At 39.9% G+C, this 15,979-nt stretch overlaps 1 protein-coding gene across 1 annotated transcript; it reads left to right on the top strand.

Moving 5' to 3' along the window:
• The first annotated feature begins 3,008 nt into the window (after positions 1–3,008).
• mat2aa (methionine adenosyltransferase 2Aa) lies at positions 3,009–15,973 on the top strand. The gene is made up of 9 exons (XM_085359753.1): positions 3,009–3,310; positions 7,065–7,142; positions 7,483–7,605; positions 7,981–8,093; positions 8,215–8,358; positions 11,196–11,414; positions 11,525–11,707; positions 12,366–12,499; positions 13,071–15,973. Exons 1-9 carry the CDS (start codon positions 3,211–3,213, stop codon positions 13,171–13,173), a joined length of 1,197 nt encoding a protein of 398 aa, XP_085215879.1. The 5' UTR covers positions 3,009–3,210; the 3' UTR covers positions 13,174–15,973.
• The last annotated feature ends 6 nt before the right edge of the window (positions 15,974–15,979 follow it).

Genomic DNA, 15,979 nt, shown 5'->3' with positions numbered 1-15,979 from the left:
AAGAAAAGTCTTTCCCGCACAATACCTCATCCGAGGGTGTTTTAATAAAATTATTTGGCGCCGATTTCTGAGTACGGGCGCTGCGCTTTTTTCATGAGGGTTATTTATGTTTTTTTTTACACATACGAGGTGGGCAGCCTGTAGGTTACAAGCAGATAGAAAGTCCTTCTTTTGTCATTACAAGCGCTTACCTCCACCCAGGCACTGGATATATATGTATATATATATATATAAATAAAATGCAATCCGTTACTAGTCAGATAATCTTAAAGGTTTTTATTTTATTGTGCCTGTAATATAAGAAAGTAAAATACATCCACTATTGAAAAAAAGAAATAGTTCTTTTCTGAGAAAAAGGATATCAAGATCACATTGTCATAATATTTAAACAGAATTCAAACTATGAGTTTGTCTGTGGACTGCACTGACTCAACAGAAATCTGCTGCGTCACCCCCCTGAACTCTCCATGCCCCAGGAACCCTCCCTCTCTGATCCCCCCAGGAACCACCCCTCCTTTTTTCCTCCACCGGATGCGATTAGTCACACATATGGAATCGATAAGACACTTCCGGAGTACTTCCGGTAGGGTCAAAAGGTCAAGGCTGGGGCCATCAATCAAATTTTGACACAAGCAGGGTACCTATTTTTTCACGTAGTTGGCCATCCATCAGTCATGAACAGAAAACATAAGAGACGTGGACTCGACTTATATTTTTGCATGTATGTGTAGAGTGCATGCTGGACTTAAAAAGGTGTTTTCAAAAAGGTAAAAAGTCTTTCTTTTGAATGTCCAACAAGAAGTCAATGTTGAGTCAATGTTAAGAACTCTAACCAACAAGATCCAAGATCCAAAACCAAAGATGATGAAAAAGCATAAGAAAAAAGGAATCCTTATCTGAGCAAGTCACATGAAAAAGAAACTTTACCTGTGGTCATGTGAAAAAATAAGTACACACTTAATGCTTCCATAGTAAATAAGAGGGTAAGTATAAACCAGATGTTGCTGATCAAATGCACTTGATGGACTAACCATACAACGGTGAAACTGAAATAAATGGATAAATAAATAAGACAAATAAGAGTTGCATCTCAGATCCTGAATCAGTTAGCATATTGTTAGAAAACAGGACTCTAATTCCAATTCACTTTACCATTGGAGAAGATATATTTCCATTATATACTTATGTGGTTCTGCCTAAATGAAGGTGAGATGCCCTCATGTGGCTGTACCATTTTGGAGCTATTTGGTGTCCCTTAATAATTCATTAATTAATCTAATGGATTATGACACTAATTCTAGTTCTTCTATCTATCCCAGAACACAAATAACGTTTTTTAAAGTTGGGATTACAAAAACATGGAGTGTGATCTCATTACATTAACATTACTTTTGAATTTCTTCAGCATCAAATAATAAATGTGGCACCTTATTGAAAAAATAGATGCAAAGCTTTGACTTCCAAAAGTACAGTAGATCTTTGGTCAATGACATATCTCTTGTAGTTTTGCCTATGTACACCAACATGGTGGATTTAAAAGTGGATCAAGATGTGACTGGAGTGCAGTTTGTGGGTTTAACAATAGTATTACATAATATGATTAAGAATTACAGAAATCAGGCGACTGCGTCACCACTGAAGACATTTCTTTATCTTGTGAAACTCTTGGGTCGCTTTGAGTCATCAGTTTTGCAGCATATGGCTGAACATGCGTAGCGAGTATAGCCTTGTACACTTCACAGTTCATGCTGTTACTTCTATCAGCGGTCACATTATCAATAAATGCTAGTGACCCAGTTTCACTGGTACCCATACATGCCCATGCAATAACATTGACTCCAACATGTTTGACAGATAATGTGATATGCTTCAGATCATTAGCTGTTTCTCTCCTTCTCCACGATCATTATGGTGCAAATTTGTTTTGGTTTCATCTGTATAATGTTTTTTCCAGAACTGTGCTCTCTTTTGGATGTTTTCTGGCAAAGTCTAATCTGACTTTCCTATTTTTGGGTGTAACCAGTGGTTTGCATCTTGTTCTAAAACCCATTTGTATTTACATTCCTCCTTCTTCACTATGTTAGATGTTTTGTTATCTGTTTTTCTTGACCATGGAAACAATTCTGTCATCATCCACTTAAGCTGTTTCCTGTCATGTTTTAGGCCTTTTGGTGGTGCTGAGCTGCTCACTGAATTTCTTCCTAAAGTTGTTGCTGTTTCTCTGGTTTTTCAGTCTTCATTTGCACATTCTTCCCTTTGGACCTCTTATTGAGTGTTCCAGTGGAAAGCTACCAAAGGTTGGATGCTTAGAATCAACTTATCTGCTTAATTTTTTTGTGAATTATCGGGGGAAAGACATCACATGGCCATGAAACTGCTTGTCAGTCAATTGCTCAGTTGCATTTGAGCCTCTGAAAGTGGCTGTACTTTCTAAACAGTTAATGCAATACATTTGCTAAACCCCTTTAATTAAATCTGAAAGTCTCTACTTGAATCACATGTTAATTGTTTGATTTAAATCCATTGTGCTGGTGTGCAGAGGGTATTACAAAAATTGTAATTTTCCCAAAAAACTGTTTGACATCTTCCTATTCTCTTTGCACATCTCATAATGTTTTCAGTACAAATATAAAAAAAAAATGAAAACACTTTGCACACAGTACAGTGGAAATTTATCCTTTACGTATTTACAATCGCGCTATAAATTAATCCCTCTCATGGCACATATTTTAATAGTGCAATCATGGTTTATTAGGGTTCTTATTTTTGTATTTCCACATTCTAGACCATAACATCTTGTCACAAACGTTGGAAACTGCTTTCCAAATACTAAACACAACGAAACACAGCGTGCAGCAGATCTCAGGGTTCACTTGAGTCACTTGAGCAATTTGTCTTCAGCGCCATTTGGCGTTTAGCTCTTGGTATGAACACGCCCATGAGCACCACATGGTCTGTGCTCAACAATAACATTGGCTGCAGAGCAATGATTTGAGGGGTCTGAGGAAATTCGTGCAGACCATAAATTCAGCTGTCTGGTCCGTCCTGTTTTCCCTGAACTTTAACTGTGGTTGTCGCTTTGTGTGTGCGTGTGTATGTGTGAGAGAAGCAGGTGACCCTAGTGAAGGTGTAAAACGTGTCTCCCGGTTTTCTATTAAAGCTGTGTAGTGGGTATATAGTCGGCTAGCTTGTAAGCTAAGAGTGGCTAAAATGAACTACCAGATGAACGGTTTCATTAACAACAGCAGCTCGGTTTACGATGAAGACTGCTTCCTCTTCTCTTCTGAGTCAGTTGGAGAAGGACACCCCGGTAAGTTTTAACGTGCCATTCCCTGTCTGTGAGGTAGTTTCCTCCCTCCTCCTCCTTGACCATAATAATTAGCTTAGCATCCTGTTAGCCTGTCAAACAAGGTTGGGTACCGCTGCTAGCTTGGCATGTCTGAGTGGAGTTTATGGAAAAGCTAGAAATAATAATTTCAGTGGCTTGTTTAATTTACTTTTGAACAGTAAAGTCAGGGAATATTAAGTAAAAGGGACACAAAGAAGAGGACACGACGTGATTTAAGTGAATGTAAAGGTTGTTTTAAAAGGGAAAGGGCTAAAAGTTACACTGGCTGGAGCAGTCTAATTTCGGCTAAACTCTAAAGCTGAATAAAACTGATATTTAGAACGTTTTAACTCAAAAAACATGAATGAAAGAATGGCCTGCTCGGCTTCTGTTTTGTGGACTGTTAAACAGTTTATACAAAATGTAAAGTTTCCCACATACCTTACAGACTCTACCTGTAATCATTTATACTCCTTAGAAGTTAAGGGAATAGTTTATTTGAAAGCTCAAAGTCACTGTTGCATGCTAGCTGCATGGCGGCTAGCTGGTATGCTAACACCACGTTATCCCGGACTGTTGGTGCTTGTCAATCACATCCACCCCATCTCTCCGTCAGCAGTCAGATGTTTTATCCCGTTGGGGGTGTTGGCAATACACGCAAATTTGTGTTTATTTAGGACCCTTGGCTACCTTTTAGCACTGCATCATATCATAAGTTCAGACAGATAATAATGCTTAATTTGTCGGAGATGTTTAAGAGTTGATTTGTCCTGCTTTATCGCCACTTTTCAAGTCGCACACTGACACCTCTCCTAAACAGCTCAAACAAAAACCTAACTTAACCTTCCTCTCGTGTTAGCTTTCTGTTATCATCTCTTATGTTAGCGGGTCGGTTTTGACCCGTGAATTAAATCAGCTATAAAATATACTAAAAACAATAAGTTATCATCCAATTTGTTTCTCATCTCTTGGTTACCTTGTTAGGCTTCCTTATCCATGAAAATGTTGGTTTTAATACTTTTGGTGTGGGCCTCTGGGTCTTTTTTGTCACTATACCCCTCGATTTCAATTAAAAAAAAATTGTAAAATTAACCTCAAGAGAATCATATTAATAAATAAAAGGTTTCTGTGTTACCTGAGTATTACTGAGGGGTATAGGACACATCTCTTAAATAAATCTGTTTTATTGATTTTTTTCATTTTAAGATTAATAACTAAAATGACATCGATGGTGTTACGGGTCAATTTCGACCCATAGACATTTACATCAAGAAAAGACAAAAAAAGTTTGTTTTTTTTCAGCAGTAGACCTTTAATATAAACTGAAAAAAAGAAAAAGTCCTCTCCTCCTTTGTTTTGGTTATAGCCGTGGGTAATTGTGGGCTTTTTATCACTTCCCAATGATACAGCTTCACCTCAGTTTCCTTTGTGAAGTTCTTGTCCAAGGTCATATCTGGTAAAAAATAAAATAAAAAAATATCACAGCTGATATTGTGATCCTGCAGTCCAGTGGTCATATGGAGGACCACACATTTTCATTGTTTCTTCTCAGGGGTGCCACTCGCAGCTTTGACTGTGAAAATCTGTACATTCCAGGCATAGTTGGTTTTTGCATCACAGGCTTCCCAGATTTTTCTGCCGTTTTTCCCTTGCTTACTGGGTATATATTGCCGGAAGGGGCATTTTCCTCAAAAAGTGGACAAGACATTCATCCACTGTCACTGGCCCTGGGATGAACATCAGTGGAAGAAGCTGCACCCATCTCTCCCAGACATCCCTGATGGGAGCAAGTTTGTCAGACCTCGGTCTGGTCTCTCTGTTGTCAAATCTGAGGACTCTTGAATCAAAATGATATCAAATGTGTGAAGTGACATCGTTGCCCAGAAAATGTTTCTGCCTGTCGATGCGTCCCATAGACGATCAGTGGCCTCATTGCAGCATCTGTACACTCCAGCAAGAACAATGAAAGCATCCAGGTATTCCTCATCATGTCGCCATTGACTTTTTTTCCTTCAAGGTTTATCATAGTAATGATGATTCTTTCTAGTGACAATGGCATAAATATCTCAAAACATCTCTTGATGTCACTGACTTTGGTCAGAGCAAACCTTGTGATTCCAGGGGTCATTTTGATGACATTTGCAGCAGCTGCCCTGCCATGTACATCATGAGGTACTGAGCTCCAAAAGATCTTACCATTTTTGGACTTGAATCTTTCAGCAGGAGTAGCTTCAGCACCAGCGACCTCCACCTCTGATCAGATGTGTCTGTGTCTTCTGGATGATAGTCCACATTGTCTTCCTCCTTAGAAACCTGCCCATCTGAATCGCTATGCTGCTCTGTGTCCTCTCCTTCATTTTCACCAAAAATATGATCCAGAACTTAGCTCACTGTGAATCTTCTTCTCATTTTTTGTATGCTGCAAATTGTAAATGTGCACTCTGGAAGTCAAATGGCCACTCAAATAGTGAATTCACCTCACATGCCCGTGTTTATTTTGTTTTGTTTTTGTGCAGGTATACTGCAAAAAACATGCAAAATAAGAATCCCCTAAAGCTCATATGATTAGGAGAGGCGCTTGCTGTAAGTGTTTTAGCTGACAGTGCACTTATGATTTCAGTTTTGGCTTTAATTATTGCTTTATACTCATAATATTATACCTGGGTCGAAACCGACCCTAACAACACAAAGGTCATAATTTCAACTAGGGCATTTTATAATTTAGTGAAAATAATTTTTTTTATTTTATTTTGTAGAAATAGAGGTTCCTGACAAAGTCAAAAAGCCTTGATACAATAAACAAATGTATGTGATTTTTTTTTTTTTATGCATTTGAAATTTAAAATGGGTCGGTGCCGACCCTAACACGAGAGGAGGGTTAATAAGCTTAATGAGGCTCGTGCCTGTGGCAGGACTGCTTTTGTGTTGGCTAATTCACTGTAAGGGCTTACTAGAGCACTTAAGCCATCATTAAAAACGCTGTGACAAGACTAGTTAAATCTTTTCAGTGAAAAGACTTACAAGAAGCCAAAACTGAGGTCTTGCATGCTTTAATTGAAGAATTATTGAGCAGCTTGGGACACAGTGTGCTACAGTTCTCAGTCTCATACTGGGACAGCTCTGTTGCAACAGATAATAGGCTTACCAGTACTCCTAAATATAGGCACTGCAGGGGCTAGTGCTCAACTCTGAGGGCAAAGTAGTCCCGTTTACAGCCTTTGCAGTTAGAAGGGAAGAAAAACTGCTTCAACAACCTGAAAGCTGAATAGTCTGTTTGTAAATCCTGTCACACCGGTTCTAAAATTTGTTTTTTGGAAATGTTGAAGTTGAAGACCAACACACTATGGTTGGTCTTATACTATAGTTAAAGGCCTCCAAATATGTGGATATGGAGTTTAGGCTATGGGTTTCAATTTCTTTGCATTCAAGCAATCAAATGTGGAAACTACATCATGAAAGGGCAAGCACAAATATCTTTGCATCTGTTCTGTATTGAAATGATTTTTGCTTTTGTTGCAATTGATTGAAAACTAGTCATTATCCAGTCTTAAGTGGCAAGAAGTGTAAAACCTTCTCTTAATGATCGTAATTATTAATTTGAGACTTGGCTTTTTATAATATGCATAATTTAATGTTTCATTCATTTAATTATGAAGTAAAATATCAGCTGTTATCGTCATTTTACCAACCAAACTAAGGAATCGCATTAAACTGTTGTGCTTATTTTGCTCCACAGATAAAATCTGTGACCAAATCAGCGATGCCGTGTTGGATGCACACCTCAGACAAGATCCTGATGCCAAAGTAGCATGTGGTAAGTCAAAGAGGCAGGGCAACCATAAAGGCTTTTTTTTTTTTCTTCTTTTTTTTTTCTTTTTTCTTTTTTTTTAACTATGGCACATGATCCACTGTTGAACCATATCTATGCAAAATTGGGCATGTTACAAATCTCTGAAACAATACCAGTCTGAAAATGTACTTTCTTAAAATGTTGTTTTTAGGGGCTTGTATTCAAATGATCTATCATGTGCTTTCAGAGTTCTGCCCTAGGGTGGGGTTTAGGTGCAGACATGGCAACAGTTGTTAATGAACTGCATTTTCTTCAGGCCATTTTCATTGCTTTCACTGCATATTGTTTTGTTTTTTGTCCTCAGAAACTGTTGCCAAGACTGGGATGATCCTGTTGGCTGGGGAAATCACCTCCAGGGCTAATGTGGACTACCAGAAGGTTGTCAGGGACACAATTAAACATATTGGCTATAACGACTCTTCGAAAGGTAAGATCAGCTAGCTGTGAGTTTAGCTCCGGTTCAAATGTGTGCAGTTGTATCCAAAAGGCCAAAGAAAGAAAAGTAATGGTAACTCTCTTCTCTCTTGGAGAAAATTACAGTAAATCTTGAAGTCTGATTATTACCCTTTCATAAAAAGACTTGTGCCACCACTCTGGCTTAATGCCACTGATATCATGGACGTAGGCTGAAAGATTCTTGAACTTTTTTTTAAAATTATTATCAACTATAGTTGGTCTACAGATCTTGTTTGCACATAGTGACAAATTCAGTAGATGCAAAATTTGTCCTAATACTACTTTATTTTGACGTATAATGATAAGCTGAAACATTTTACTGAGGCTTATTTTGGGGGATTTATAGGCTTTGATTACAAGACTTGCAATGTGCTGGTGGCTTTGGAGCAGCAGTCCCCTGACATTGCCCAGGGCGTTCACCTGGATCGCAAAGAGGAGGATGTCGGAGCCGGTGATCAGGTCAGCTGATTCTTACATTTTGTCTAGAGCCAAGTAACTGAAGCCAGAAATGTAGCAGTAATGTACTTTAATGATTTGGTAAATCATTTAATGATTTGACACATGACTGCAACTGTGGCAGGGTCTGATGTTTGGGTATGCCACTGATGAGACAGAGGAGTGCATGCCGCTTACCATTGTCCTGGCTCACAAGCTCAATGCCAAGATGGCTGAATTGCGCAGAAATGGAGAGCTGCCCTGGCTCCGCCCCGATTCCAAGACTCAGGTATGTGGTCAAAGTATATTTACAGTTTGGAGCCAGTTCTTTAAGTTATAAGTGTAGGTGGAAGCTAAGTTTGTTTATTTCCTTCCTTTGTTCGGCTTTTGTTTTTCCTCCTCTTCAGTTTGTACACTTATGGTTAGTTGGTAATTGGCTGTAACCCTATTTCTGACTGTACTGAATAATTTAGACAGTATTTGCAGATTTAAGTGTGGTTTGAATGTTGAGTTCCTGCTTTGACATGCTGTAAAAGGGAAATCTTAATACTGTGTATAAATAATGAATGGTAATATTTTATATTCTGTGTTTAAAGTGCTTGGTGCCCTCTGTTCCTGTTTTGGTGCATTTGCTGTTGACTCTTGTACATTTTTGATGCAGTTTATAAAGTTTCACTCACACAGACGGTGTAAAAGTTGGATGGGTGGATGTAGCTACCATGATGCCACTCATTAGTTCTGGAAGTCCAGCTTTGAAGCCTCAAAATAATTTTTTTTTTTTTTTTTTTTTTGTAAAACCTGATGTGAGGAGAGAGGGTTTGACTGTGAAACTGCACACTCATTGGCTAACAACTTGGTAGACAAGTCATGCCATGGATTATCCTCTTTTCTGATGGGATGTGTTAAGACAGTTTACAAAACTGACTTGTAAAGAGTACATTCTCACTTGAACATGTTGACTCTTAGTCTTTCCTGTGCACCAGTTTATCTTGCATAGTAAGCAGGTGACTGTGTTGAAAAGCTAAACGCAACAGCCCGAGTTCAACTCCAATCAAAGGTTCACTGCTGCATGTCTTTCCCCCTAATCCCTCATTTCCCCACTACTGTTATCTAAAGGAGAAAGACCGGGGGCCCGTTCTTCGTACCTCGCTAAGTAGGTTAGCCGGATTAGATTGTTGACGATTTCGCGTGATCCTGGATCAGTCGGTTCCCCGAAGCTCATCCGGGACTTGCTGTCATAGCAACAGAGCCGTAAGCGTAAACCTGCTCGGGAGCAGGTTTACTTTATGTAAACAGGATTAGATCGCGGCCACGCAGGTATGTCCGCTTCATTTATACGAAAGCAACAGCGATATTTTTCCACTGTTTCACCATAAATAAATATTATCAATGTAACTAAAGATAATGCAGCACTTGATCCTTTTATTGATGTCACACAGATACATACAGGTCATTTCCTAAAAAAGGGAAATGTACTATTAACATTCTATTACATGTATGTGATTATTACAGATGTAATTCATATTTCAGAGTAGTAATTGTAAATTACTTCGTGTAATCAAGATGAGAGACCACGGCTATAAAAGCGAAGGTGGATTTGGGAAGCCTGTCGCAGTCATGTCCTGTCCGTATACGCGACCAACCCATTGCGGAAGGTGCAAGATTGATAAGGAGAGTCCTCAGAATTCAGCGTATATTGCGGGACAGACAGGATCCTTTAGCTCAGCGCGACAGTGTGCTCATAGAGAGATATCGATATTCCCGTGAGGGTATTATTCACTTAACCAACTTGTTGACGAGGGGGTGCAGGACCACCACCTGTCTTTTTTTCCTCTGCCCTTTTCTTGGTTGCTGTTATGAACAAACTAACAGAGTATTACAGGCCAGTATTACCTTGCCAAGAGACGCAAAGCAATCTAAGAGATAAATATTACCATTCTGTAGAATACTCCTGTATTCCACTTTTACTTGTTCCCATGTTCTTGTGGGTCCTGTTGTGGCTCTAATGTGAAAGGGGATATAATATAACATATTATAATATAATATAATGCCATATGATATTGGACAATATAGTGTCATATGATAGATCTACCCTACCGCCTACTGGTGTTGGCCAGAGGGGCCGATGGCGCGATATGGCAGCCTGGCTACAACCGTAGCTGCCTCCACCAGTGTGTGAATGTGGGAGTGAATGAATAGTGGTATCGTAAAGCGCTTTGGGTGCCTTGGAAAGCGCTATATAAACCCAATCCATTATTATTATTATTATTATTATTATTAAATTACCTACGAGTTTGATTTGTCAGCAACTTTCTGCCAGCCCTCTCTCCTTGCTTTTGCAGCCTTTGCAGTGTTCTCTTGCGTTTTAATTAAACTCTGAAACTCCTGAAATCCCTCACTCATGAGTTCTTGCTCTGCTGCCGGAAAATACCGAGCACGCCCCTTGGACATTTTCGCCGACCAATCAGCGGGTTGCCGATCAATGTTTCTACTATCGATGCGTAGCCCCTTTTACGACACCCAGTGATGTCACATTCCTGCGTCCAGCTGTAGTAATCGTCAACAGCAGGTGTGTTCGGGGAACCGGATTAGCGAGCTCACGGTTAGCGCGATGATTTGATCTTGGATGTGTCATTTGATCTTGGATGTAGTAAGCGACGTACGAAGAACGGGCCCCAGAAAAGCAATGTGAAAAAAGAAAGCAGTCCTCCCATAGGCCAGCTGCAGGTATCTCCACCTGGTGGACCTTAAAAACATTGCAGATTTAAAGCTTTTGTGCACAGGTTTCACTTTTCAAACACAGAAGCTACATCATCTTTATACAATTTATATTTATAGTTCAGATAAAATTGGACAATACTGTCTGTCCTACATTTTGGGAGCTCTGCAAGAAATGAAGATTTGTGTTGTGGGTTTTTATGCTGTTTTTGGAAAGATACTGTTAGCTAAAAGACATCCTCACATTAACTATCAATGCTTTAGCCACAGGCAGTGAAAATATTTGTGGTAAATACAGATGCATGTCATTATTATTGCAGATGTTCCTGCAAACTGTTTTGCTTACGTTTGTTCAAGCCTGTGATCATACTAGCTGGAGCCATCACCTGTCTTTGTTTTCTCCCTCAGGTGACTGTTCTGTACAGGCAGGATAGAGGAGCCATGGTACCTCTGCGCGTCCACACAATTGTGATCTCTGTGCAACACGATGAGGCCGTAGGTTTGGATGAGATGCGTTGCTCTCTGAAGGAGCGGGTGGTGAAAGCCGTGGTTCCCAGCGGGTTTCTTGACGATGAGACAATCTACCACCTGCAGCCCAGTGGGCGCTTTGTCATTGGAGGACCACAGGTGAAACAAAAGCTGTAAACCTTTTGAAGGCAGCCATGCTGTCACACTAAGGTCATTAAACTTTCTAGTGAGATTTAATGGACTAATACCTCCACCTTTACTTCTGGCAGGGTGATGCTGGACTGACCGGGCGTAAGATTATTGTCGATACTTACGGGGGTTGGGGAGCCCATGGCGGTGGAGCTTTTTCTGGGAAGGACTACACAAAGGTAGACCGCTCTGCAGCCTACGCTGCCCGTTGGGTGGCCAAATCTCTAGTAAAAGCTGGGCTCTGCAAGCGTGTCTTGGTCCAGGTGAGTACACAGTATATCAGTTTTACTCAATCTAAAACCTGCATATAATGGGATTTAAAACTCAGCTGCCTCTAGAACTGAAGGTACTCAAATTCATGGTTTTACATCTCACAAAAAGCAGTGTTTACAGCTCCCCGTAGACAGTCCTGCACCAGCTTGTCATCTATTGAATTCTGCTTGTTGGTTTAATCACCTTTTAATGTTTTCATATTTAATTTGTCTGCAAAAACCTGTTACCATTGTACATGCATCATTGCATCTTGCTCTGGATTTTCATTTGCTGGTATTGGATTCCTGTGCTTTCTAAGAGCATAGAAAATATTTTCTGTGACTGCCTAGACTTGAGTTGTTGATCAGTGTGTACAGTATGTGTTGTAAAATGTACTCTACAGTTAAAAAGTTCTCAATGCTGCTCTATTGGGAAAGCAAATCAAGTGGTGAGCAGTTCTAACTGGTCTCTGCAGCTTGTCCGTAAGCTCACTATTCCTGGGCTTAACTGCAGCAATGATCAGCTCTGTATCATCACACTCACAATTGAATTGGAGAAGCTTTTTGACTATAATCAGTGTACTAAAGCACATGTGGAGTGCTTTGGTGTTAAAATGTCTCTCCTGTCATTATTTTTGAATGATGTGTTTATGATTAACAATTGTTTTAGGTATCCTATGCCATTGGTGTTTCCCATCCCCTCTCTGTCTCAATCTTCCACTACGGGACCTCCCAGAAGAGTGAAAGGGAGCTGCTGGACATTGTGAACAAGAACTTTGACCTCCGTCCAGGAGTTATTGTCAGGTATTCTGTGACAGTATCAGGTCTTTGCTACCAAACCTGCACTTTAGTTCTGTTTTATTAGGATCGTTGTCATTTGGTTTTAAACAAGAGGCATAAAAAAGCTAGTCATGTAGTCTAAGCCCTTAGCTGTACAGGCCTAGAAACTGGTCTGAGCATCTGGCAGCCTACGGTTACTACGGAGAAAAATGTGGATTCCTTGACCAGCTGGCAAGTAGTTGGTAGGTGAAATTGGGCACAAAGTAGGTGGTTTTACTTCTCTATATTTCAGCAGTGAAACTGGCATTCACCCAATCAGACGTTATTCCCTCTCTCTTGGGGTCTGGGGCCTAAATGTCAGAAAACTCTCAAAATGGAACCTAGTCTGTTAATGAGGTAAAACATTGGCATGTGTATTTGAGTTATATGATATAACATTCCTCTACAATCTTGTGTTTTTAACATCTCTAAACAACAAGTTTCAGCTATTGTATGTTGTTAAAACCGTTCCTTTAACCAAACTGCATTTGTGATGCCGACTACCAAGAGCAGAAATGTTTAGCTGGCGAGTCACTCTATTTAATTCTTGTTTCAGGGATCTTGACCTGAAGAAGCCCATCTACCAGCACACAGCAGCTTACGGTCACTTTGGTCGTGACGTCTTTTCATGGGAGGTGCCAAAGAAGCTGATGTACTGAACACCCCCCTCCTGTTTAATGGGCCTTGTATCTGTCATCCTTCTTCCAGTCTTCTCCCTTTTTAAAATTCGTCCTCTCACAAACAGCCACACTTTGACAGCCTTTGCTACATACAAAATGCCCTTTATCCACATGTTGGTACACATCCCTGCAGAGAAAAAAAATGGCTATTTCAGTTCAGTTGCCAAGACCAGAGTTTAAGCGCTGCGGCCAGATTCAAATAATTTCTGGTGCATTTCTTTTTCTTTTGCATAATTAATGGAGATCATGTTTCCTGGCACACCTATGGAAAGAGTGCGCCGATTTGTATGTCAGCAAATCTGGTATTATTGACACCTCCATATTAAAACCATACTTGCATACAGTAATGAAAACACTTCTAGTATTCCACAACCTTCAAATTCAGAATCTCACTGCAGTGTAGTTTTAGAAGTGATCAGTGGAAATGTTTTGTCTAACTTGACGGTAACTACACAGTACAGAAACGTCTTCTATTCCACTTGCACTCCTTTTTAAAAAAAAAAAATGTATATTTTTTTTTATAAACCTCTTGATGGCAAAGATGGGTCAAACGCTACAGTTTTCTATTTATTTCTATTTTTGTTTGTGCTGTCCCTTCAGGCCAGTGTTTTCTGACGTTTTACAGAGAAGTCAGAAGCTGCTATGATCTCGTGGTTATGTTGGGCTGTACCTCGATTTATTTTGTAGGCTTTAAAACCATGTGAATGTTACGTTAAATGTGTCAACGTTCTGCTGACCAAGATGAAGGCACAGTACTTGGCATTACCGAGACAGAGTCTGGGTGTATTACAGAGAAACCTGGGCTCCGTCACCTCTAAGCAGGGGCTGCCTTTATCTCATGGAAACACCGTACTTAAATATTTTATGATGGTGTTTGAATGTGGGACCTAAGTTTGACTAGCAAGGAGGGACAACTGAATGTTTGTCAAGTCGATTTTATTTTTTAAATTCTGAAAACTTTTCCCAATCTTGTTGCCTATCCTGGTTTGTCCCGCCTGAACTCAATGGGAAAGTGGAACATGAAGAGTAAAGCTACATCACAAAGATGTGAGCACCGCACAGCTTCAGTTAGTAGTTTTAAGGTTACCTAAAACGCATATTGCATGTACAGATGCTGTTAATCGAATGCAGAAGTTGTAAAAGAAGCTTTTCTTTTAAAATATTTGTTTTTAAAGCGATGTATTCATATTTAATGCCATACATTGTGGGCTATGATTGTGACAAATCAAATGTTTCCATGAGAAACTGTTCTGAGATAACTGCTGTTCTTTTAAAGAGACTGATACACTTTTTTGCTAAAACTCTAGATTGTTCATGTATGTGTGATTGTCAGACCCTGGCTAGATTCAAACCTGAGGCTTTTATGGAGTTTTTGCCTTTAAATGCTTTTCCTGTTGCACTTCTCACCTAAATGCTGATTCAACTCAGGCTTGCAGCATTTGGATGTTCCTGTGTTGGTTATTGGCAGGTTTAAAATATGCCTGCATCATGCAGCTAGATGGTGCTGTGTTCCCCAAAATTATAGTGAAGTAGGTTTTTAGTCTGACTCCTGTAGCACCACCTTGTGGCTCGTTGCATGTACTACAGATTTAAATTGCTCCTACAAATCTGGCAAACATGTCTGAAAGAGGGTTAATGTTCCCCTCACCTTTGTTCAGACACTCCCACAATAGTTACGGTCATCCTGCAGGCTTTATATCTGGCATTTGTGCAAAAGACTACTTGCGCTTATTGACATCTGCACCCTCACACACAACCTCTGACAGAGGGAGGGAGAGATCAGTTGTAGACGACTGTTTTAATCTTGCCGCCGAGTGGAAGAGTTGGTGGGATAACTTGCCATGTCCAGTGTATTTATTTCTAGGTTGCTGTCTTGTGAGTTGAGCAACCCACAGAGATGCAGGTGTCGCATTTATGTGACTGCGTTCATTCAGACTTGGCGCATGCTTAAAGTGATATATTAATGTTGCAGTGTTTGGTAAGATTTTATTTTTTCATCGTGCTCCTTCAGGCATGCAGCAAACGCATCAGGATGCAATCACAATAACAGGATGCTGTGGCTGACGGGCTAATGTCACACTGGTTATTTAAATTAAGGAACCTACTTTTTAAACTTTGTCTCCTCTCGCTCATCCACAGATGGAGAAAATAGTAGTTGGTGTTGTACAGAGAAACCAGCCTGTTTACATGTCTCCTGTGGACGATGTGTTTGAGGAGCACTCCCTCCCTTGTTCAGTTTTTGTTTTTTAAAATCATTTAAGTCTGCCAGCAGTTGCTAAACATGGGGGGTAAAAAAAAAAAAAAAAAGTGCCTTTTCTCCTCTTGCAAATTTCCTCTTCCCCTACCTCAAAGTACACAACTTACCATTTTGACCCTGACAACCCCAAGGCTAGTTTCCGTCTTTGGCGTTTCCGAGTGTGATTTGTTGTTGACTTTCTCTTAAACTGTTGAAATAAAATGCACCCTTGCTTTGTGCTTACAGGCTGTGCTTGTTTTATGTGAAGGGCTAACTTCAACATCTTTAAACTGTGCTGCTGTAGATGACACTTTCATGTTTTTAAATAAAGCAGAAGTGATCCTGTCTGCGAGGTGGTAAAGACGAACACTTCCGGTCTCTATTTGTGCTTTATTACTTCTTCCAAACTGCTGACTTGAAAGTAGGAAGATGACTAAAGACTAAAATATCTGCCCACCCTACATTCAGCAGTCGACTCAAACACTTTTACCTCATTTGACTTCTAAATCTCAAACATAAGTCTATTTAACAGCAAAGGATATGTTGTCA

Source organism: Diplotaxodon limnothrissa, linkage group LG7 (genome assembly GCF_057381915.1).
Source record: "Diplotaxodon limnothrissa isolate DT_005_m linkage group LG7, D_limnothrissa_male_GT1.1, whole genome shotgun sequence".
NCBI lineage: Eukaryota > Metazoa > Chordata > Actinopteri > Cichliformes > Cichlidae > Diplotaxodon > Diplotaxodon limnothrissa.
Note: the sequence above shows the minus strand (reverse complement) of the source record. Positions and strands in the feature narration are given on the sequence as shown.